Raw genomic sequence first — 23,135 nt, forward strand, 5'->3', positions numbered from 1 at the left:
TTTTGTTTGATCACCTTACTAAGAAATTTCTGTCTTTATTTGAGACAAACACTCCTTGAGGGTTTCAAGCTGAGTACGTACTACTCTAACTCGTTATTACAAAACACGTCTTCTTTCTCCATTCACATATAATATTACCATTTTAACTGTTATGTTTTACCACATTACTTTACCTGTTAATATTTTATGTCTATAAAAGTATGTCTATATATATTGGATGAAAATTTATAACTTACAATTATTAGCTATATGGTAATAAGATTCTATATCAATAAAATTAGTGCGTTAATAACATTTTAAAACTACTCGAGTTAATTGATATTCCGACAACCATATTACGAAGTATATGGCAAGCTTAATTAACAATACGATTTTACAATGAAAAAAAATAGGTGGAAAATGGGATTATGTTTAGTTCCCATTGTACAAAGTTGTATTATCTCTGTGAAATGAAGGCCGCCAGATTAGACCAAAGTGATCCGATCTTCTGCTGATTTAATTGGGTAATCCAATGACAAAATCTTGCATGTGTTTGCTTCACAATTTTCAAGGCAACACGAGTGTACATTTCTTTAAGCTGTGCCCGTCCTATGTCCTTATTCATGTCTTATTTTCTAGTTTATCATCAAATCCTGATTTGCATGTCGACCACTAATTTTGTTTAGGGATATATTAATTTTAAACCAATTATTCATATAATAAGACGACACAATGAAATGACATGGACTTGACTCGAAGTTAGCTATTTAAGAGAAATATGAATTGACTTGAAGGTATTAAGAGATATATTAAATCGAATAGGAGTTTACTATTAAGAGCTGATGTCAGTACAACGTGAAAATGTGTCAACTCAAACTCGGCCGCCTGAATTGATTAGTATTTGCTCAATTATCCTACTTTGATATACATTTTTGTCGAAGTCAAAAATGTACATATACGGTTTATCACAGATAAGTGATGTTATTTGACTAACTTGCAACTTATGTTCCATCATTGGCCTTACAAGCTTGAGAAACACATGCTCTCTCTTTTCTAAAATTTTTTGAGTTTAGCGGTGATTATCCCACAAATAAATTCCAAACAAGAAGATTTTTGGAAACAAAGAAAGTATCTCAAGGATAAAAAATTCTTTATAAACAATCCATCAAACATCATCTCATATTCTCATTACTCAAAAGATAGTAGTGAGCAGTTCATCTTTTGAGATAAGACTTAAACCGAGACCCATACTTACACGAATAACAGAGAAAAAATAAAAAGGGAAAACAAATTGATTATAGACATTCACTATAGTTCAATGTTATTTGAAGTTATACGATGTGTGAAAATTTGGCAAACTTTGCCCATCTGTGTTATACTAAATGAGTAAATGACCATCCGTCTTTACAAAGATTGTGAACAAGGCTTTAGATATGGGATACATACAGAGGCTAAAATAAACAAAAGATGCCTAGTAGGTTCAAATATCGGAGTTATTACATAACATCCGGAATCAAATTATATTTGCATCATTGCTCATGTAGGGACTTCGGCTCCCTCTCACCAAAAAATGGAAAAAAATAAATAATAAATAAAAATTCTAATCGCGCACAAATTCCACAAAACTTAATTAAAAAAGATAACAAAAATAAAATAAAATAATGCAAGAAAAAACAAGAAATAAAAAAAAAAGACTGGACAATATACAATTGAAGCAGGAAGAAACAGTAACAGGGATGTGCTCATGTGTAAACCCTCTTACAAGTAAGCTGAATCAACATCAATTGTGAACCTCTAACAGTGAATTTTAAAAAAAATGTGGGGGGTCCTAATCTATATTTCAGGGGACAAAACTTTGATTAGGAACGTGACAACCTACGAAAGATCCCATAGAAGAGTTGCTAGTTACGATGTCCAACACCGAAATGAAACCTCCCAGTTTTCTTGTCATTGAAGGCGTATTCAAGCCGTAGAGGACCTAAAGGAGACTCCACGCGGATACCAGCTCCATACCCGTATCCACTCCCAGGTTTACCTCTTGCACCAGCAGGATCACCTTCAAATACAACAGATATATAATACTATGAACATCACAAATTTAGTTTAATCCACCAAAATCTAGATCTATGTAGACAAACAAAAAATCATGCCTTTCTATGGGGCTCATAAGATTAGAAAAGATGCACATACCTGGAACAGATGAGCCTGATCCAAGGTCAGTTCCATAATCAGCAAAAAGGGCGCCATCTACTGGACCAAACTGAAATAAAAAAAATATTATGTTCAAGGGATAAGTCAATGGTATTAACAAGATCTTGTTGACAATCTAGTTGAATTTAAGAGGAAGTGTAAACCATCAAGATCATTAAAACAAGCAAAGAAAGTATCACAATTTTAACTACCTTTATAAATCCCAAAAAAAGGCAAGATAATCTACACTGCACTCCCAAGATACAGAAGGATAAAATTCAAAGCATAAACGTCACATACACTTTCTGGTGGCATCCTCTCTTAGAAGCTCTTACACTTCTAGTGAATTGAACGAATGCAAAATGTAAAAGCAACTGCATGACGTCAACCATTAAGCAAACAGTGGACTTTGGCTAGTTTGCTAAGATGCTGGGATGTTAACAAACAAATTTCAAAGCTTCCATTTGTACCACATTGGTCCATTCTAGATTCCTAGTTATGCTAATGCTTTATAGAATAATTAGTGTAAGTAGTGATGCTTGCTAGGTTATACATACATAATATTAGACATTCCCAAGTCACATTCCCGACTTCCCACATAAAAGAAAATGGTGACAAAGTCTTCATTTCCAAAAACTAGGCATACTTAAATAACAAGATGTTTAAGAGATGCAGAAATTGAAGCAGATCACTTCCATAAGGATTTCAGACTCTAAGTCTACATATACAGAGACAACAAGTTGTAGGAAAAACATGCAATCAGCTGAGCATTTGACGTACCAGAGGGAAGGAAATTTCACCGCAGCCAACCACATAGGAACGGCCAGAGCCAACAGCACCCTCTTCATATCCTCTCACACTGTTTGTGCCACCAATGGCAAATGCTTCATGAGGAGAGAATTTACCCAGCACATTACCACCAGACAAACTGAAAAACCAAAGGTACTATTGATTTAGTGTCAAAATTTTCAAAAATTAAAAGAAGAAATGAAGATTGTACCAATCATTTACACACAAGCAACCAAAAACCAAGGAGCATATCAAACCTTAAAAGAAGATTGGCTGGCCCAACCTCTGCCCCTGTCCGGGCACGGGCATTTACTCTATTAAAACTCAACCACTCTGGCAAGATAGGAAGACCTTGTTCCATGCTGAAGACCAACTGCATAAAGGTACAATATGAGCAAAAGAAGGAATAATGAACAAATTACGTGTTTCTAAATTGACTGATAACTAACCATTGAGGATCCTAAATCACCAGTGTAGCCACACTCGCATTTCGCAAGCAACATATTATCATGAGTATTCCCACTGAACACAACATAATAGCACATCAAATACAATTCAAAAGTTTATACAAGAATAATAGACAGCAAAAAAGTGGCAGACTTTGCAAATTTTGATGTCAGCAATGGCCTATACCTTGCAGTAAGAGGGCTGCTGTAAAAATCTTTTATAACAGGATCCCCCTTGTCATCATGAGCACCAGCTCGCTGCAATAGCATAAATGGGAAATAATACAAAAATTAATAAGTAACATGAGTTCACCTGGATAACTATCAGACAATGATATGCCCAAAGTTTCCATAAATACCACCAGAAAAAGCTATACGTTCCGGTAATAGATAAATGAAGCATGAAACCAGCTAATTTTTTGATACCTGAAACGTAAGTCCAGCTGTTCCACTCCACTTTGGTCTTAGAGGTCGACTGAATTCCATGCCAGCTGTTACACGGCCAATGGTTATGTTACTATTGTCGGGCTGGTTACCATGGACCAAAGTACCGGGAGTTCTTGAATTCTGGATGACCAATTAAGACAAGTGACAGCACCAAATTAAAAACGCAAAAAACGCAATACCCTTTTCATTGTAGAAGATAGATAAGCAAGATTGTGGCTTATCACCTGAATCATAATTGACTGTTGCGTACGCTTATCATCACCTTCAATCCAAGGGACTGTGTAATTTATCCGAAATATAGAGTCGATTTGCCCCCTCTCAAGGGAAACATTGACTTTTTGATTTTTACCAAAAAGATTCCTATGAGAATATGCAAAGCTGCAACCAAAATTAAGGTAAAAAGAATTCTTGTAAAAAATTATAAGATCACAAAGAACTCAAGCAGATAAAGTTTCATCAAAATGTACTACTCAGAGAAAACAGGCTTCTATACAAGAACAACATAAGCACCCCAAACATTTGAAACAAGACATAAATAAAAGATTCATCTAGTTCTCCATATAATGCTCCCAGGAGCCCTCTACTTGAAACTCTCATACATACACAAGTTGACAAAAAAAAAAAAAAAAAAATTCCACATGCATAAATAGAGTCAAACGCAACAAATACCAATGTGCCCAGAAGATAGCTGCAGGTTATGTAAAAATTTCGAGCAGTATCTACCATGTATCGGCCTTAGAAAGAGATGACATTTAATACAGGACATTTGGTATTTGCCTTTTGTCCTTCCAACCTTCAAATACCTTTTTGCCAATTTAACACTGATTTGCCACTAACCTATCACCATCCAAAATCCTTCATTCACATAAGTTGTACATTCAACCATTAACCATAAATCATCGACCAATCTAATACCAACAATCGAAATACTAGATGCCCAATTTCAACAAGGAAAATGCAATAGCTAAAGCTCTTAAAAAGTGATAAGAGAGCAGCACATAATAGTTTCAGCTAGTGTGACATAACATGTAAGATTGTACACAATTGGAATGGCCATGAACCTGCCAACGGCATGAAAAACAAAAGATTGGTAAAGAAGAATTATAGCTTCTTCAGATACTAAGAGTCTAAGACAACTCACAATTACCAAGGAAATCATACATGATTTGTTTTCATAGATATGCAAATCAGTTTGTAAAGAACTTTAAAAGGGACAATTTTCTAAAGGGTATCCATCACTATGGCATGCAAGTCATGAATGATGGGGATTTTTTATTTTACGTAGTGAACTTCAAAGCAACAGAATAGTACCTTCCGATCAAACCTGATAATGGACCACTGGTTATCCTGCAAATTTATATAACCATAATGAATCAGAAGAAAAATATACATAGCCAAGACTCGCCATTTTGAAGACTAAATAGATCATTATCACAGTATCTTGTCTTACCCACTCGAAATTCCACCACCAGCTGAGAAACCTCCACTCACACGCTCAACCACATTCATTACCAAATCAACCTTACCAGTGTCTGGAGTGTAGGAAGCAAAAGAAAGACATTAGAATAGTGGAAATAAGACAGATGCCAAATTCAAAGAGATTCCATCAACATTATTCATATTTTTTCCAACATGACTATCACCATAGTCTCTAAAGAGTAATGAAGTGGCACCAACAGCAAGACTTAAATGAAGAGATAACTGAAGCCAAACAATTTGGTTTGTAGGCAGAATATATATTAAATAGCCGAGCTAATGGGTAACAGGAAAATTCAATTCAAAGCCTAGGTTCAAGCAGAAGAGGGTATCCTCTCCACCAACCATCAGACACATTGAAGCCAGGGATCAATTGACCTATCAACAAAAATTCAGGCCTAAGGCCACAAATAAGCAGGAGAGTATTGCACAATATAATAATCTCAACGGCTGTACATTCAAGCATCATCTTGGAGAGCAAAATCAACATGTCTTTAACCAAAATCAAAATGCAATTTAAGCAGCTTGAATTTGCCATGCAGCCATGCCAACTACAAATTTAGCAACAGAACCCCCATTCATTGTAAATTCATCAGTGAACCAGTGGTCAGCAGAAGACTAAAAAAGATGTTTTTTTCTAAAACATTAGAAAAATGACGCTTGCAAACTGATACTCATTGACCAGGGGGGAGGAGAGAAGTTTAACCAAGATAAGGTCCAACCTTACGATCAAAAACTTAACATGGCATCACATGAACTTGAAATCAATTGATGACAAATTTGCTTTTTATAGTTACCTCCGGCGGGCTGGGGAAAAATGCTAACATCTTCCATAATTCCCATAGTTAGAACTGTCTCAACATCCCTTTTTCCTTGATTTAAACTGTAAACCTGCAAAAGAAACATGGGGAATACATAATAACATATCAGACTACAAAGTTCAAAAGTTGGTATAATTTCTTAATACCATGATCATAAACAAGGATATTTCAAGCTGGAGGATAAAAATAATGAAAATAAAAATCACAGTGGCTAATTAACCAATGATAGAAACCCTACAAATTTCCATAAAACAATTCTGCTTGAAAGTTGAAATTGATTTTCTGAAGGTGACGGAGAACTCTATATCTAGAAAATTATCTATTAAAGCTCAAACAGCCAGTCTTATCAAGCAGAGTATTTTTATTTAAATAATAAATTAAAAAATAAATAAATAATAATAATAATAAAAAATTGTTAGAGTAAATTGCAAATTTTCAACAGATAAGAAGATCAAAAGACCAACAGAATGTTGATTATGGCTATAGACAGAGAGGAATATACAATATTCTTCAGCAGCATCCCTAATTTAAAATTACAATTGAACACATTAAAGAAAATGCAATATCACTTGATATCTACAAGACTACAACAGTGAATGCAATAATTTTACCTGTCCTTTTTTAGTTGTAAGCTGGCGGAGTATTGTTTCAGGCTTTGTCTTCCCCACAGTTGGCTCACGGCTAAAAGAAAACATTTAAATTTACACAATTAGTTATGAACCCGTTATATCAGCAATTATTCGCAGTATCAGTGGAACACCATCCACTAAATTTTGTAGCATAACATACCTTCAACATGAAACATTATGTGAAACTATTTACTAAGGTTGACAGAACATAGGCACCATTCTTTGTTGCTTGCCCATACCTTTCTCTTAATATTGCCTTAATAAAGAAGCAAAAATGATAAATTTAAAACTTACGTCTTTCGATCAAGAAAACGGATTGAGACATCATTGACCTCAGCTTCAGCAATTTGTAGCCTTAGTATACCCCCTGAAAGAATCTCAACACCTGAAACCTGTAAGAATAGAATAATGAATCTTCTGCTCCAACTTATTACAGCTTTGGCCTCGGGCATAAGGTAACAAAAGAGAATAATTTAATAACCTTAAAATGAATAAAATAAACAAATACTAACCATGCCAAAAAGGCCACGCTCCATATACCATCCATTGATGGATTCAATCACTTCATCCAAATGCCTGATATTGACCACTTTTCCTGCACAGCTTGATGACAAAATTTAATTTAAAGGAGAGAAGACATTAAGTAGCTCAGAAACTCTAGCAACAGAGAGACAAAATAAAAACCTACCATATCCATCACGAAATTTATCCTCTACAAATTTGGACGGAAGAACATTAGCTCCTTCGCACACCAATCCCCGAAACTCCTGGTTTGGTTCTACCTTGTGCGACAAAAGAGAAAGCAAATCAAACAAACTAGCTATCTCAAAAAAGAAGAATATCTAGATTCAGGGCAGCTATATTCACCAAGATAATAACAGCATGATCATATAATATACCTATGGACATAAAGTAGAGGTCCAAGGGATATTTAGATACTGACTATAGCAGAAAACATATAACAAGGTAATATGGCACGTGCCACAAGGATATATGACCGTGGCAGAGAAAATCAAATAAGCTCCTGGACAAAATGATAATGATGCAAATATGCAATCCTTCTACCCTTTACTTTAGAACAAAATATAGATGAAACTTCAAACCCACTACCCTCTCCCTCCGTTTAAATTTCCGAGTCCCCTTTTACTCGCTTTGCAACAAAGACAAGATACCACAAACAGCACCTACGGCTCAACAATTTGCATTTCTTATTCCAATCTATCTTATTTAACGCTGGGAATCCAAAAGAACTTGCTAGCGCAATTTCAAGGGACTCGTTTGCTACTCAAATTCTTAATAGTGATACAAACCATGTTCACCAAAGGTTCATTCTCTTTCACATGACTAGCAAGTAGCAACAAAGTGCATTCCTATAACACAGCCTAAATTATTACTTCATCTAATCTCAATTACCAAGCTCATATAAGAAACAGCATTCAATCAAATTAATATGCATTAAAAACATAATATATCAAAATTATATACCTGAAAGACCAATCTGATACCATCCCGAGTATCTACAGCAACAGGCATACATGAAGAAAAATAGCCACTATCAATAATCCGATGAACATCTTCCTGAACCTCTCTAACCGTCAATGCCGAGTTCGCCCGGCAATCTTTCAACGCCGTTAACGCCTCCGATTCCAAGTCCTTCATCTCCAATTCTTCACCATCTTTGTTCCTCACTAACACCTCACTAATCAACACTCTCTCCTCATCCTCCCTCCGTGTCCGACTCACCGGCGCCTTTGGCTGAGCCACCTCAATCGCACCACCGCCGCCACCAGCACCACCGGGTTGAGGCTGAGTCGACTCGTTCAGTGCCAATGTCGAAGAGCACAGCAATGGTGAATAGAAAGAGCGCAATTTGATGGGTTTTTTGTGGGATTTGAGGGAATCTAGGAACTGGGTAATTGAGAATTTGGCTTGTGAGAGGGTGGAAGTTAGGGATTGGGAGCAAAATGGGAGGTGACAGATGGGATTTTGAGGTGAAGAAATAGGGATTTTAATGGCGGATGATTTGAATTCAATATCGCCATTGTTAAGCAGAGTTGAAGAAATGGAAGTGAAATTAAAGTTTTCAGAGTAAAAATAAAATTGGGTTGTTTCGAAATTCGGGGTTTTCTTTGTTATCTGATCATTGAATTAGGGTTTTGGGGAAGAAAGGGTTTTTGGTTTTTGATTAAAAGCAGACGTTAAATTCAAGCAGAAGATGTTAAACGCTCAAACCGATCGGTCTGATAACATTAATTTCGGACTTCGAAGTATTTGCTTGTTGGGTGGCTCAAGTCGTATATTTTCAATTCGGGTTGTATTTTGACTTTTGTAATTTTTTTTTTTTAAACAAAGATTGATTTATAAATAAAAAGTCATACGATATTTATGTTGTCGCAAATCGTACATTTTTTATATCTTCTTTCACAACGCTGTGATTTATAGTCTTCTTCGATGAGGGGGTCTATCGACTTGTTGTAGCGGTGAGAAAATTTTCGCCTGATTCGTCAGATTATAATCGAAAAATTAACCTCTTTTTGATCTCGCACAGATCTTTATCCATGAAACAACCCAACGACAATCCATCAAACAAAAAAACAAATCCTCCCTCAAAAGAGAGAAGAAAAACCTTATCTTTCGAAGGAGAAAAATCCTCCCAAAGAATAAGAAAACCCCTTTCTTTCAAGGGAGAAACGTTCCTCCTAGAAGAGGAAAAATTATTATAAATCTAAAACAAACAAAAATAAATAGAAAAGACAGAAAAAAAAAAAAAAAAAAAACAAAGATTGGGGCTTTTCACTGGTAAAAACCGATGAAAGCCCCTCCAAAATTAATTATTCTTATGCATGTTAAAGCGTTAATATCTCTAATAAGTGTTAGTAACAATAATAATAATTTAATATTTTTAAAGACAAATCAAACAAGAATTTTGTGTTATTTTTTTTTTAGTTAATTGGGAAAATTATATCAAAAATCCTCCATGAAGGAGATTAAGTTCGATAGGGGGGGGGTTGGGTTTGTTTCAAAAAAAAAAAAAAAAGTTTGATAGGGGTAACTAATCGAGGTTTAAAGTGCTAAACAAGAATTCACTTGTCTATGTCTTTCTTTTTAATCGTATCAACATTAAGAAGAATTTAGGAAATTCTATAAAAGTTGTGAATAGTGTTCAATTTTTTTTTTGGGTGTTTCACCCGATTTATCATTTGGGCTAATCTGGATTCGAGGTCCAATTTTTGGTGGTTAAGTTCCAGTCCCCTCCCAAGTATTGTTGAGGGATATCGAACACGCGGTTCTCTTTACCAAGTGTAGCCCCGATCACCGCTATACACAGCCAATTGGTATAGTGATCAGGTTATTAACAAGAAGAACATTTAGGGCTAGAGGAAATAAAAAAAAAACCATGTGTTATAAGTGGAAGTATAGTTGTATTATCAATTTTTTATAAGTGTTGATTAATATTCTTTTAAATTGAGCCACAATTACGTTACAAATTACAAATGATGGAGGGGATCTGAACATATAAATTATCATATGTTGGGCATCAACTTTTGTTGTAAAGTCGTCGGTCAAGTTGTACAAAGTAACATGTTTCATTTATGTTCTTTTGTAATGTTAACACATTTGTTTTATTATTATTCATTTTTTGACAAACATTTCTTATACTCCGTATCAATCAATACCATTTAAAAAGTAGTTTTAACTCTTATAAATAGTATTTGGACAAATTTATCCTCTTAAATGTTTATTTACTTATTTGTCTTTACTAATGTTAATTATTTTTTTAACTCTTAATAATAGCGCGAGGACATCTATATGCCTAAAATTGTTTGTTTACACATTTTCACTCATTAATGTTGTTAACAATAAATTTACTACATATGACATAAGGTTAAACTGAAAGAGTTTCCCGCGCGGACATGACCTAATCATATTAAATTTACGTAGTAAATTGGAAATTTTGCCAACAACAATCATTTAAATGACCACTTTTGAGAACAACTACCATTTAATTTAATTTAATTTTTTTTTGAAAAAACTACCACAAAAACCCAAAAAACTTTGAGTAGCATTATCACTCTTGGTTTTCCGGCAAGAATCTTTGGTTAAAGAGGTCCACTTTATAAAATCTTCTTCCAAAAAAACCTATACAATATAAAATAACAAAATTACTCCTACATTAACTCTAAATTGAGTAATACGATTCAATTGCCCCAAATTCCCCAATTTCGTAAAATCCTAAATTCAATCTTTTAATCATGAATCCTAATTTAAGATTAAATTGATGAATTAGATCAACTATTAATGCAAAATGTAGAGACAATTTACTTATAACTGTGTCTGACAAATGAATTCCCTTGCTGTCTTTCACTCAATTGATTGAAATTTTGTAAAATCCCCCCACCAGTCGGAGATTCTTGTCGGAAAATTAAATATGGTGATATTACTCAAAGTTTTTGTGATTGTTTTTTTATAAAAAAAATTGTAAATGGTAGATATTCTTAAAAGTAATGGTAGTTGTAGGCAATATTTTCTTGTAAATAAAATAATTTTAGACAAAGTAATGGTGGAAAGCCCTAATTCTTATTTCGCTTCTTAGACAAAGTTTTGAATACAATTGGATGAATTAGAAGGAAAACATTCTCACGGCTACAAAAGATTGTTAGATTGTCTCTCCAACAAGGTTGTATTTTCCAGCGATATAAGCGGGAGATGCTCCACAGTGCAATATTTACTCGACGATAGTAGCTTTTACGATGAAATTTTTTATTTGATTAAATATCTTATGTATTTGTTAAAACAATTCTCATTTGTAGATGTCGTATGACTAATCGTATAAATTAATTTTACTATAAAAAAAAAATGAACCGAGCTTCGAGCCCGAGCCTTAGTCTTAACAACTATTTTAAGGAGCGGTATATCCGTATATGTAATTATGTAAGGGCAACTTATGGAATTTCACCTAAAAGTCTTGGTGGGAAAGAAACGACCAAAACACAAAAATACAAATACAAATCAAATTCGAAATATTTTTTAAAAAAGTAGGTCCCCGCTGATTACCTTGTTGTGAAAGCGGTGTGCTACACAACTTTGCCGAATTTCTCATCCCCAATTTCTTCGCCGAATTTTGGAACCCTAATTTTGGATTTCAGAACGTTAATATCGTACAATTCATTTGACAATTTGAGGTAAGGTGATTTCTGATAATGTATGCGCAGTCAATTTCGTTTCAATTTTTTTTTTTAAATGTTTCATGTTCTTGTGATTTTTCTGGAAATCGAATGATTTACTAAATTTGTGGATTATATAGTCGTGGTTTGTAGTAAGTTCGGCAATTTAAATGAAAGATATTTGCTCGTTGAATTTGAGGTTTTGTGAATTGGTAATGGTTTATGGTATGCAATTTGAGGTGTTAGTTTTGATTGTGAAGCTCTGATTTTGCAGTTTTGGAAGTAATTAGGGTTTTGAGTGATAAATTAGGTGCATTGTTTTGAATTTTGTAGATGTATTTACGCATTTATGATCAAATTTAATGATAATTTGATTCATTTGTGTATGTTTTTAACTTAGTTTGCTTTTGCCAAGAAATTTATGCAATTTTTATAATCAAAATTTCTTCTTATGGCAGTTGTGGGTATGCATAGTGATTATTGACTTGGTTATTTTTTTATTTATTAATATTAAAAAAAGCAGGTTTGAAACTGAATTAGTTGCTTTTTCAAAAACATTTTTGAATCATTTAAAATGTTGACTTGATCATTTGTTATGGCATCTCTGATTTGGGTTCAGGAAGAAAACTTATCAACTTTTACCTGATTCTTAACAGGGTTGAGAATTGAAATCTTGCTGCAACCAAAATGGAAGGCAATGGAAAGTTTGATCTAAATGTTCCTTTATTGGAACCTCAGGACAGTGACGGTTAACATCTCTCCACCAAGTCCATGTGGCGGCGAGAAGATTAAAATGGTGAAATTCAAGATTAAGGGTATTGAGTGTGCATCGTGCTCGACCTCAGTAGAATCTGTGTTAGGAAAACTCAATGGAATTAAGTGTTGTTGTATCACCAATGGATGGACATGCTGTTGTCAAATACATGCCGGAAATTGTTGAAGTTAGTAGCAAATTCTAACCCATGTCATGTGATTTTTCGGTTCTTACCTTTTCAGTTGAATTGTTACTTGAGTTACATTGGTTATTGCTTCTTGTCATTTCTTTCCTGCTCTCTTATGAAGGGAATGAACCCATAGGGATCAGGATCCTGCATTCCTGCCCCCTCTTCTCAATCTCAGAAGATAAAAGTTGCTGATCATTTCATATGTGGATTCTATCTAACAAAAATGAAGGTGCTAAATCTGAAAATTGGATTTATGCTTTAGGAGTGAATATACATGTCAGCCTAATTACAAATTTCTAGCTGATAGTTAGGCATTTTGATATGTCTTGCTAATTACATGATCTCTTATTTTGTCATGTTATTTGCTGTTTTATATATTTTTGTTGTAATTAGTGTCACCGCCATTCATGTGCAGAGTTAAGATTGATATTTTTTGTCTGTTTTTGTAGTCAAAAAGAATAAAAGAAACCGTAGAAAATGCAGGATTTCAAGTTGAGGGGTATCCTGATCAAGAAATAGAAGTATGTCGACTGAAAATAAAAGGAATGGCATGCACTAGCTGCTCAGAGGCTGTTGAACGCGCCCTCTCAGATGCTGATGGGGTGAAAAAGGCCGTGGTAGGTCTTGCTCTTGAGGAAGCCAAGGTTCACTTTGACCCAAATGTCACAAACCTTAACCAAATCATAAAAGCGGTTGAAGATGCTGGTTTTGAAGCTGATCTTATTAACCCTGGGAATGATGTGAACAAAGTGCACCTAAAGCTTGATGGAGTTCATACCCTTGAAGACGCCAACACTATTAGAACTGCTCTTGAGCTAGCTGTTGGTGTCAATCACGTTGACATGGATATGGAAGAGAAAAAGATCACTGTAAGCTATGATCCTGATGTAATTGGTCCTAGATCTCTGATAAAATTGATTAGAGAGGCTTCTACTGGCCTAAATCTTTATGATGCAAGCTTGTATGTCCCTCCAAGACAGAGAGATTTGGATCATAGGAATGAGATTCATAAGTACAAAAATCAGTTCTTATGGAGTTGCCTTTTTTCTGTCCCGGTGCTTGTTTTCTCCATGGTACTCCCAATGCTTCCTCCTTACGGGGACTGGTTAAACTACAGGATTCACAACTTGCTTACTATTGGAATGTTGCTGAGATGTATCCTTTGCGCACCAGTGCAGTTCATCATTGGCCGAAGAGATTATGTCACTTAAAAAAAAATTTGGTTTGTACAAGAGATTATGCTACTTACGATGTCTTTCTAATCTGGTTTATGTATCATACTGGATGATGTTGTTTTGTCAAACACTCTTTCTCAGGTTTTACCTTGGGGCATATCATGCGTTAAGGCGAAAATCTGCTAATATGGATGTTCTGGTGGCAGTAGGAACCAATGCTGCTTACATCTACTCTCTCTACATATTGCTTAAATCCCTGACTTCCCATGACTTTGAAGGGCAAGATTTTTTTGAGACAAGTGCTATGTTAATATCTTTTATTCTTTTGGGCAAATATTTGGAGATTGTGGTGAAGGGGAAGACTTCAGATGCTTTAGCAAAGCTGTCAGAGCTTGCTCCAGATACGGCGTGCTTGGTGACAATGGATGGCAGTGGAAATATCATCTCGGAAACAGAAATAAGCACTCAACTCATACAGAGAAATGACTTGTTTAAGATTGTTCCTGGAGCAAAGGTTCCTGTTGATGGGAATGTTATTGATGGTCAAAGTTATGCAAATGAAAGTATGATCACAGGAGAAGCAAAACCAGTTACTAAAAGACCTGGTGATAAGGTATAATTGAGTATTGTAGATTGGTTTTCGTTTGTGCCTTTGTGTCTTGGAAAAACTCAATGATGGACACACCTGCTTGATGTTGTAAACAGGTCATTGGTGGGACTTCAAATGAGAATGGCTGCATCATAGTAAAGGCTACACATGTTGGATCAGAGACTGCCCTTTCGCAGATTGTTCAACTTGTGGAGGCTGCTCAGTTGGCCAGAGCCCCTGTTCAGAAGTTGGCTGACCAAATTTCAAGGTTTTTTGTTCCAACTGTAAGTTCATTGCTTCCATATTGGCCTGTTATTATGTTATGCATTCGAATCTTAAAGTTCTTGAGGAAAATATGCGGGGTCATCTGATCAGAATGTTAAACTTGAAGTCATAAACTAAATCTCATAAGTAAAGTATGTGGGTCCATCTGATCCTTTGTTAGGTGGGTATGAGTGCCCTCTTGGCCTAGCTAGCCTGCCATACTGTCAGGAGACCAGGCTTTTATCTAGGGAGGACTGTACATTATGTTACACTTGTTATATACTATTCAGACTTGGAATTTCAATTTTTTTTTTAAGAAAATTGTTTTCTTATTAATTTTGCATATCAAGTATTTATGGTTATCTTTTCTTTATTCAAAGTGATAATGTTGACCTTGACTATTGATCAAATATAGGTAGTTGCTGCAGCATTTATTACATGGGTTGCATGGTTTGTCACTGGAGTTGCTGGTCTTTATCCAAAACATTGGATCCCAAAAGCCATGGACAAATTTGAACTTGCTCTGCAGTTTGGAATATCTGTTGTTGTGGTTGCATGTCCATGTGCTCTGGGACTGGCGACTCCTACTGCAGTCATGGTTGCTACTGGGAAGGGTGCTTCACTGGGTGTGCTCATCAAGGGGGGAACAGCACTACAGAAGGCACACAAGGTATGCTTGGCTTTCATTGGCTTGATTTTATCATTTGCTCAGGTTATTGCATACAAGACCAGAAGACCTGAGATAAATGTGGTAGGAGGCCTAGATATTCATACTGTGGATCATGACTCTTCCATTCTCTCATGTATCATTTTATTTAGTTATATATTAGTTATACTACGTACGTCAATGTCTTTGCAAATGGTCCTTTCTTGTCTGTTCATCTGTTGGAGCCATTAAGGCTTCCTTGTGGCTGCTGTGCAGAAATTATTCAAAAAGTTCTGGTATAGATGATGGCTAACGTTGATTTATTTTCCATGTATTATTAATTGAGTTATTTTTTTAAGATGATAGAATCAATTCATATTATTGACAATAATGCAATTGAAACTATAGCATTTCTTTTTTTAAACTAAAACTGAAACTATAACATGGAAATGTGAAGTTAAATACTTTATTGAAATTAGATAAATACCAAATGTCCTGCTTTTATCATCCCTTCCTCAAACTGCCCTCTTAAATATGTGCCTCCCTTCAATTGTGTCAATATATTTACTTTGTATGTTTTTGAATTGCAAGCTGAGCTACCCAAATGAGGAGCTGAAGTTTGTCATAACTTTTTGGGCAGCAATAAGAATACATAGACCACCTCATGGAAATTTGGCCTATTTTAATGGGAAACTAGATCTCACTCTCACAGTGGCATGTTTTTTCAGCATTGAAGTACCATGTTGAGGGATTATGCTACCCTGTCTTGATGCTCTTTGCTGTTGCTTCTGTTTTGATTAATTTACTGTAGGTTAAAGCTGTGGTCTTTGACAAGACAGGAACGTTGACTGTAGGAAAGCCAGTTGTTGTCAGTACTATTCTCTTTTCTGGGGTTACAATGAAGGAATTATGCGATATGGCAATTGCTATAGAGGTATGTGCATTTATTTGGTTTGTTTGGCTGAAAGTGAACATAATCTTTCATTTTAATGGCTCATGTATTTAGTGTAATGTTTTAGTTGCCAGTGATTTATTACCTTTTTGATTTGAGAAATGACCATCATTATGATGGAACTTAAATCACTCAGCTGCTCAGCTGCTCTTTCCTCCAACATATTTGCAGGCAAACAGCGAGCACCCCTTAGCTAAAGCTGTGGCTGAACACGCTAAGGTTCAGCGTAAGAAACATGAATCATTGGCTGACCATGTTGAAGATGTAAAGGATTTTGAGGTGCATCCTGGAGCTGGAGTTGGTGGAAAGGTCGGTGAGAGGATAGTTTTGGTAGGAAACAAGAGGCTCCTGCAGGTTCATAATGTTCCAATCAACCATGAAGTTGAGGAGTATATCTCAGGGGCAGAAAAATTGGCTCAAACTTGTGTGTTAGTTGCCATTGATGGCAAGGTTGCAGGGGCTTTCGCTGTGACTGATCCAGTGAAGCCGGAGGCAGGTCACGTCATTAGATATCTCCAGTCTATGGGCATCACAAGCATCATGGTAACTGGTGATAACTGGGGTACTGCAACAGCAATAGGAAGAGAAGTTGGTATTAATCAAGTTTTTGCTGAAACAGATCCAATTGGAAAAGCTGGGAAGATAAAAGAAATTCAGGTTGGATTGCTGATAATAATATGCATGGGATTTTTGTTTTTTCTTTCATTTCTCTTGTTGCCTTGGTGGTGCATTTATACGTCTGTGTGGTACTTTAAATTTTTATTGCTAAGAATAGGGATTGGATGAAAGCATGACCATAAGTATAATATCATTCCTTTGAAAACACAGTTGCTATACCCTGGGTTTTTTTTCTCTACATTCTTTAACCAAATTCTCTTGACTAAGTGACAATAAGATAGGTAATAATATAGTAATAGGCCAAAGCTTGGATGAATTGTAGTAGGAATGAAGTGGCAAATTTTGTTCTTGATTATGACAAGCCAGCATATGGAGATCAGAACCTGATTTTTGTAAGGGACTGTTTCTTTGTGTGTTTGTTTGTGTGTGTCTCTGTGCATGAATGTAATGCTATCAGATATGCCTTGCTGGGGACTGTATCTCGCTTCTTATTTAACCATGTGAAAAAGTGAATCGTGGAAGTTATCCTCCCCCCCCCCCTCCCCGCGGTTGCTTTGTGGAAGTAGTGGTTTATATTTATTTGCTATTTCTGACTATCCAGATGAAAGATCTGACGGTGGCAATGGTGGGAGATAGCATTAATGACTCCCCTGCCCTAGTGGCAGCTGATGTTGGAATGGCAATAGGCGCTGGCACTAATGTTGCTATTGAGGCAGCTGATATAGTTCTCATTAAGAGCAACCTAGAAGATGTTGTGACAGCCATTGACCTTTCTCGGAAGACAATGTCCAAGATTCGGCTTAATTACGTTTGGGCCCTTGGCTATAATGTCCTAGCCATGCCCATTGCTGCAGGAATTTTGTTCCCATTCACTGGTATTCGGCTTCTGCCTTGGGTTGCTGGGGCTTGCATGGCTGCTTCATCCCTTAGTGTGGTCTGTTCTTCTCTGTTGTTGCAGTCTTACAAGAAGCCTTTGAATGTTGAAAGAATTTGATGACTGAAGCTTTATCTTCAATATCTTGGCATAACTGTAGAGGTTCTTATTGCAGAAGTGTAAAGTATGTTCAATTATTATTTCTAACTGTTCTAATTGATTCCTATAATCTCAGATGCTTTACCTGATCTCCTTTCCACTAAGGCATCGTTTCATATAGGTATCAACCATAGATATGGAATGATACTCAGTCCACATATAATAATCCACAGGAACTGGTAGGATGATTTCTGAAGTGGTCTTCTGTCTTAGACATCAATGTTCAGCAGATATGTAACAATCCGTTTGTAAACCCTTTCTTTCACTACATTGCGGCAGTAAATAACCCCAGTTTCTTGGTTTTGTGTTGGATTTGACGTTCACGTGGATTGGGTTTGAGACGTGAACACCACTTCTACTTATCTGTTAACTAAAGCACAGGACAGCAAACAAGAGCACCAGCCACCGGCATCATCATTGGTAGAAAGATGTTAGGTCCATATTCTTGTTTGTACTGATTTTTGCAAACCAATGTACTAAAAAAGCAGACTTTGTGTTATGCATGTAGACTAATTTGATATCCTTATAGTATAAAGAGATCAATGATCCAAAAAAGTTTTTGGGATATTTCTTGATTATGATAACTATATTTAAAAGTTGCCATTTGCTATTGTCAGCGAGAACAAGCAAGTTATTTTTACATCACATTAGCAAGGATGCCGCACAACTACTAAATTGGTAACATTACTAACGTATGGGTCAGGTCATCTCAAAGAATTTACTTGCGAAGAACAATATTCAGGTATTCAACTCTAGTAGATTTGAATGAACATGCAACCTTAATTTAAAAAAACTTAATTTTTAATCACTATTCTCTATTTACTTGTTACCCATTTGACATAAAATATAATTAACTAATTAATAATCCGTTCTTTCTATTAAAAAAAGATGTGGTCATCGCATTCATACAATAATCCCATGGCATTGAATATAAAACTTATCAATAAAGTGCATCTTTCTTTTAGTGGGATCGTATATTAAGAAATACTAATATTTAAGATTGATTCCTTACGAGATGCCCATAAGCGAGAGCAAAATGTGTCAAATTTGTGTTTATTTGAAGCTTAATGTTAGTCAAAATGATGCACACTACTCTCCCACAAAAAAATAAAATAAAATAATGTACACTACTCTGTAAATAAATTAGAAGAAATAACATGATCAAGACCTTATCGGTTACATGTTTTCATTTTTTTGTCATTAATCCAAATAGGGAATACGATTATTTATGTACTAAATTCGTTTTATATTTTTTATAATTTTAGGGTATTATTTGTGATGTATAAAATATTTCAAAGTTGTAAAAAATATGTAGTAGTAACGATAATGAACCATATCATTTCCAAAACGTTAAGGAACCTATCGGTGGGTTACCCCATTTTCTGCCCCGTATTTCAGGTGTTTTTCACTTTGCGTCCCAAAATTGTGGAACATCACTTCTTTCTTTTTGATCGTTTTCTCTCTCCTCTACCCTGAAAATCAGGAAGCTCTTCTGTAAAATGATTAAGGTAACTTAAACCCTAATTAATTTTCCTAAAAGAAGATCAAATTGTGCTCTCAAACTTTGGTAATCTTGTTCTGCACTAGTTTAAAGTTTCCATCTTGGATATAGCCTCTGTTGATTGCTTATAACTTTGATTGACTTCAATTTTCAAATCTTAGAAAATTTTGTACTTTGTTTGTGCTATATTGTTCCTTAATCTTTGAGTTTTTAAACCCTAGGCTGAAATACTGTGTAATCAAGGTGTTATTTTTAGTGGGTTTCTATTAGCTAGTAGCAACTAAATTCATAGGTTGTTGTATGCTTTTTCTGGGGTTCTTCTATTCTTCGATCTTTGCTGAGTGTTGAAGATGGGGTTTGAAATTAGGGAGGAATGGAATTTGTACTGTTTAGCCGAGGCCTTATTTGATTGAGGGAGATTAGTTCTGTAGTTGAGTTGTTGAAGATTAAGGTTTTGGGGTTCATATATTGATGGATAGACCGCGTTTAGGAGGTGGGTTTTTACCCGGAATGGGATCGAATGGTCGATTATTGGATATGGAAATGCCGGGGGATGAGCTCCAACAAGGTCAGATGGGTCATCCATTGATGACCCATCAACCTCTTGAGTTACATCCCATGAACATGATGAGTGGCATTGAGAATGAGCAACCATTAGGGTTTGTAGAGGCGAAAGGGTTGTCGTTGAAGGGTATGTCAATGGATTTTGGTAAGGGGAAGGGGATATCTCTTGGGCGTTCGCTTAGTAATAATACTTCCAGTGAAGATGAGGAGCCAAGTTATACAGGTGATGGGCATGGTGATAACTGTAATGTGGGAAAAGATAAAAAGGAATCTCCTTGGCAACGAATGAAGTGGACTGATAACATTGTTAGGCTTCTAATAGCAGTTGTAGCTTCTGTTGGGGATGAGGGCATGTTTGATGCTAAGGATGGGTTGAAGAGGAAATCTGGAATGTTGCAGAAGAAGGGGAAGTGGAAGATGGTTTCGAAAATTATGATTAGTAGTGGTTGCTGTGTTTCTCCTCAACAATGTGAGGACAAGTTCAATGACTTGAATAAAAGATACAAGAAGTTAAATGACATTCTTGGTAGGGGAACTAGTTGCCAAGTGGTGGAAAATCCGTCTCTAATGGATGCCATGCCGCACTTGACAGAAAAGGCGAAGGATGAGGTCAAAAAGATATTGAGTTCAAAACATCTGTTTTATCGGGAAATGTGTGCTTTCCATAATGGTCAGAGAATACCTGGCTGTCATGATATTGATTTACAAGCTCATATAATGCCTCTGGCTACCCATCCAAATGAAAACAATGTTTCTGAGGTGCATGAAGCCGATGAAAATTATGAATCAGACAGTGATGAGTCGTATGAAGATGATGAAAAGAATGTTGATATCAAATCTGGAAGGATGGAGGGTTATTATGCTAGAAGCAACGTGAATGGAGGAAGCTCTAATTCCTCATTGTTGCCTGGCAGGCAGGACTGTTATAGAGTTGAATTGGAGTCAATGTTTCAAGATGTGGCCAAATCTCCTGCAGAACAAAGATCATTGATTCAGCAACGAATGTGGCAACTTGAGGTGGAGAAGGTCAAGTTGGAGGCTGAGGCACTTGATCTTGAGAAACAGCGGCTTAAATGGTTGAGATTTCGCAGCAAGAAAGACAGAGAGCTTGAGAGATTGAAGTTGGAGAATGAAAGGGTGAAACTAGAGAATGATCGGATGGTCTTGCTGCTTAAGCAGAAGGAAATGGTGTTAGGTATGCCAAAATCAGAATTATCGTTGGATCCCATATCCCTGAGCATTGATAGATTTCAAGGAAGAGATGGAATTAAAGCTGATAGGCATCTGTAGCTGCTAAAGGAAGTAGGTCAGCTTTCTTACTGACATATTATTTGTATACCACTTGACTTTATACAAGCATAGCTTGATCTGAGGTGAAGAATTGTGTGTAATGCTGTTGATTTCGATCTTCCTGAAATTTTACATTTTGTTTTCCAGCCCCCAAAAGTGGAGGAACTACCTTATGCATGTCTGTATCTTGTTTTTTTGCTGAAGTTAATATACTCTGTAGAAATTAGATTCTCATTTACTCTCCTCCCAATGTTATTTGACTAATTACGCTGACACTATGAAAGATCTTGACTTTTCTGCCTTTTCCAAGTAATGCTATTATTTATAAGCAATGAATCTTTGATTGCCAAAACGAACTAATTGAAGAATCATGATTGCAAAGATTACTTGTATGATTTTGCTATTTCTGCTAATCTGATATTTTGTTGCTGAATTGGTCATTGATTTGATTTTTTGATTACTTGCCGCTTAAGCTAAAATTTCTATATCAGGAATTAAACATACAAAATGCAAGCAAAGTAGTCATCCCCGTTATATTAATGCAGACTAACTGTCCGAATTCAGAGTTTGAGTTGCTTCCTCGGCTTCTTGTTAACTTCAAACTTCTTCTGTATTTGCTTCATCTTTCTTGTCCACTTAGCAATGTCTAATTAATTGCATTGTTTATTCACTTTGGAAGTTGCTGTTGGTACAATTAAGTTGAGTGTGCATCATCAAGCGTATTTTCCAAAGAAAATTTTTCACTACCGTGAGTTATTTTTTGTTTTCCCTGTAAAAGAAGATACACTCACCATTATAAGAGGGATTGTGCATTGATGGTCTGGTGGTACTGGTACGCATTGAGGATTTGTGCAGAAATCTTAAAATTTCACATTTATCTTTCCTTAAACGCGCATATATTGAGCTTCTTATGTTAAGGTGGAATAATTTCTGTGGATTTCGTGACATAAGTAATCATGGTTTAGTTGCACGAAATAATTTTGATGATGTGGTACAGCATTGCTTGGTTTCTCTATCCTGTCTCATAACTCTTTCATTGAGTATATATCGTTAATGAACCATTTAATGATTTCATTCTGTCTTCAGTGCGTATTATCTTTGTTTTAATTGGTAAGGGCAGCTTGCATTTTTTACATCTGATATCTTTATGTCCCACGCCTGGAAACACATAGGGAAATAGACTATTACTTGTTCTCTACTGCTATAATTTGCTTTGGGTGATAAGCTGGTGATGTATATACTTTTTGCAAAGCTGACTCATTACTGCCCCCCTTATAATACCATTTTGCTTTAGATGGAATTGAGGTCAGATACCACAAATAGAATGCAAAAGGGCATTTGTTTGACTCCTTCATTGCTGCTACTGTTTCTCAGCATATTCGCTTGGAATTCTGGCTTTCTATTAACATGCAGGGCTTACATTGTTAAAAGTTGTTCTGGTCATGGAGGCTGATTCTGCAAAATGCAAATATTTGCTTTGGTTGATGACGACACTTGATAATCAGCGTCTGCAGGTTGACCGTGTTGCCAAATCAACCTGTCAAAGTCAAACAGGTTGGTCGCACTGTTTGGGATCTTGTAAGTTCTGGTTTGGGTCGAGCATTTTTCTGGTTTTCT

At 35.8% G+C, this 23,135-nt stretch overlaps 2 protein-coding genes and 1 pseudogene across 2 annotated transcripts; 2 read left to right on the forward strand and 1 right to left on the reverse strand.

Annotated features, from left to right (window-relative positions):
- Positions 1–1,320: 1,320 nt before the first annotated feature.
- Positions 1,321–8,922, reverse strand: LOC110737184 (outer envelope protein 80, chloroplastic-like; the record flags this gene model as incomplete). Its single annotated transcript, XM_021917559.1, has 16 exons — positions 1,321–2,035; positions 2,170–2,239; positions 2,950–3,097; positions 3,216–3,331; positions 3,408–3,480; positions 3,592–3,662; positions 3,831–3,971; positions 4,076–4,229; positions 5,163–5,198; positions 5,302–5,383; positions 6,125–6,218; positions 6,760–6,829; positions 7,072–7,169; positions 7,290–7,372; positions 7,466–7,559; positions 8,263–8,922. Coding segments are annotated over 16 exons (2,145 nt in total), but the record flags the coding sequence as incomplete, so codon positions are not given.
- A 3,707-nt stretch (positions 8,923–12,629) lies between these two features.
- On the forward strand, positions 12,630–18,730 carry LOC110736196 (annotated as a pseudogene).
- An 815-nt stretch (positions 18,731–19,545) lies between these two features.
- Positions 19,546–21,752, forward strand: LOC110736197. Its single transcript, XM_021916354.1, has one exon. The coding sequence runs from the start codon at positions 20,136–20,138 to the stop codon at positions 21,516–21,518; it is 1,383 nt and encodes a 460-aa protein (XP_021772046.1). The 5' UTR covers positions 19,546–20,135; the 3' UTR covers positions 21,519–21,752.
- Positions 21,753–23,135: the final 1,383 nt, after the last annotated feature.

Source organism: Chenopodium quinoa, unplaced genomic scaffold (assembly GCF_001683475.1).
Source record: "Chenopodium quinoa cultivar QQ74 unplaced genomic scaffold, ASM168347v1, whole genome shotgun sequence".
Classification (NCBI taxonomy): domain Eukaryota; kingdom Viridiplantae; phylum Streptophyta; class Magnoliopsida; order Caryophyllales; family Amaranthaceae; genus Chenopodium; species Chenopodium quinoa.

What these genes read in the sequence shown, in the direction of transcription:
- LOC110736197 (XM_021916354.1), top strand. Translation starts at nt 20,136, where the DNA reads ATGGATAGACCGCGTTTAGGAGGTGGGTTTTTACCCGGAATGGGATCG.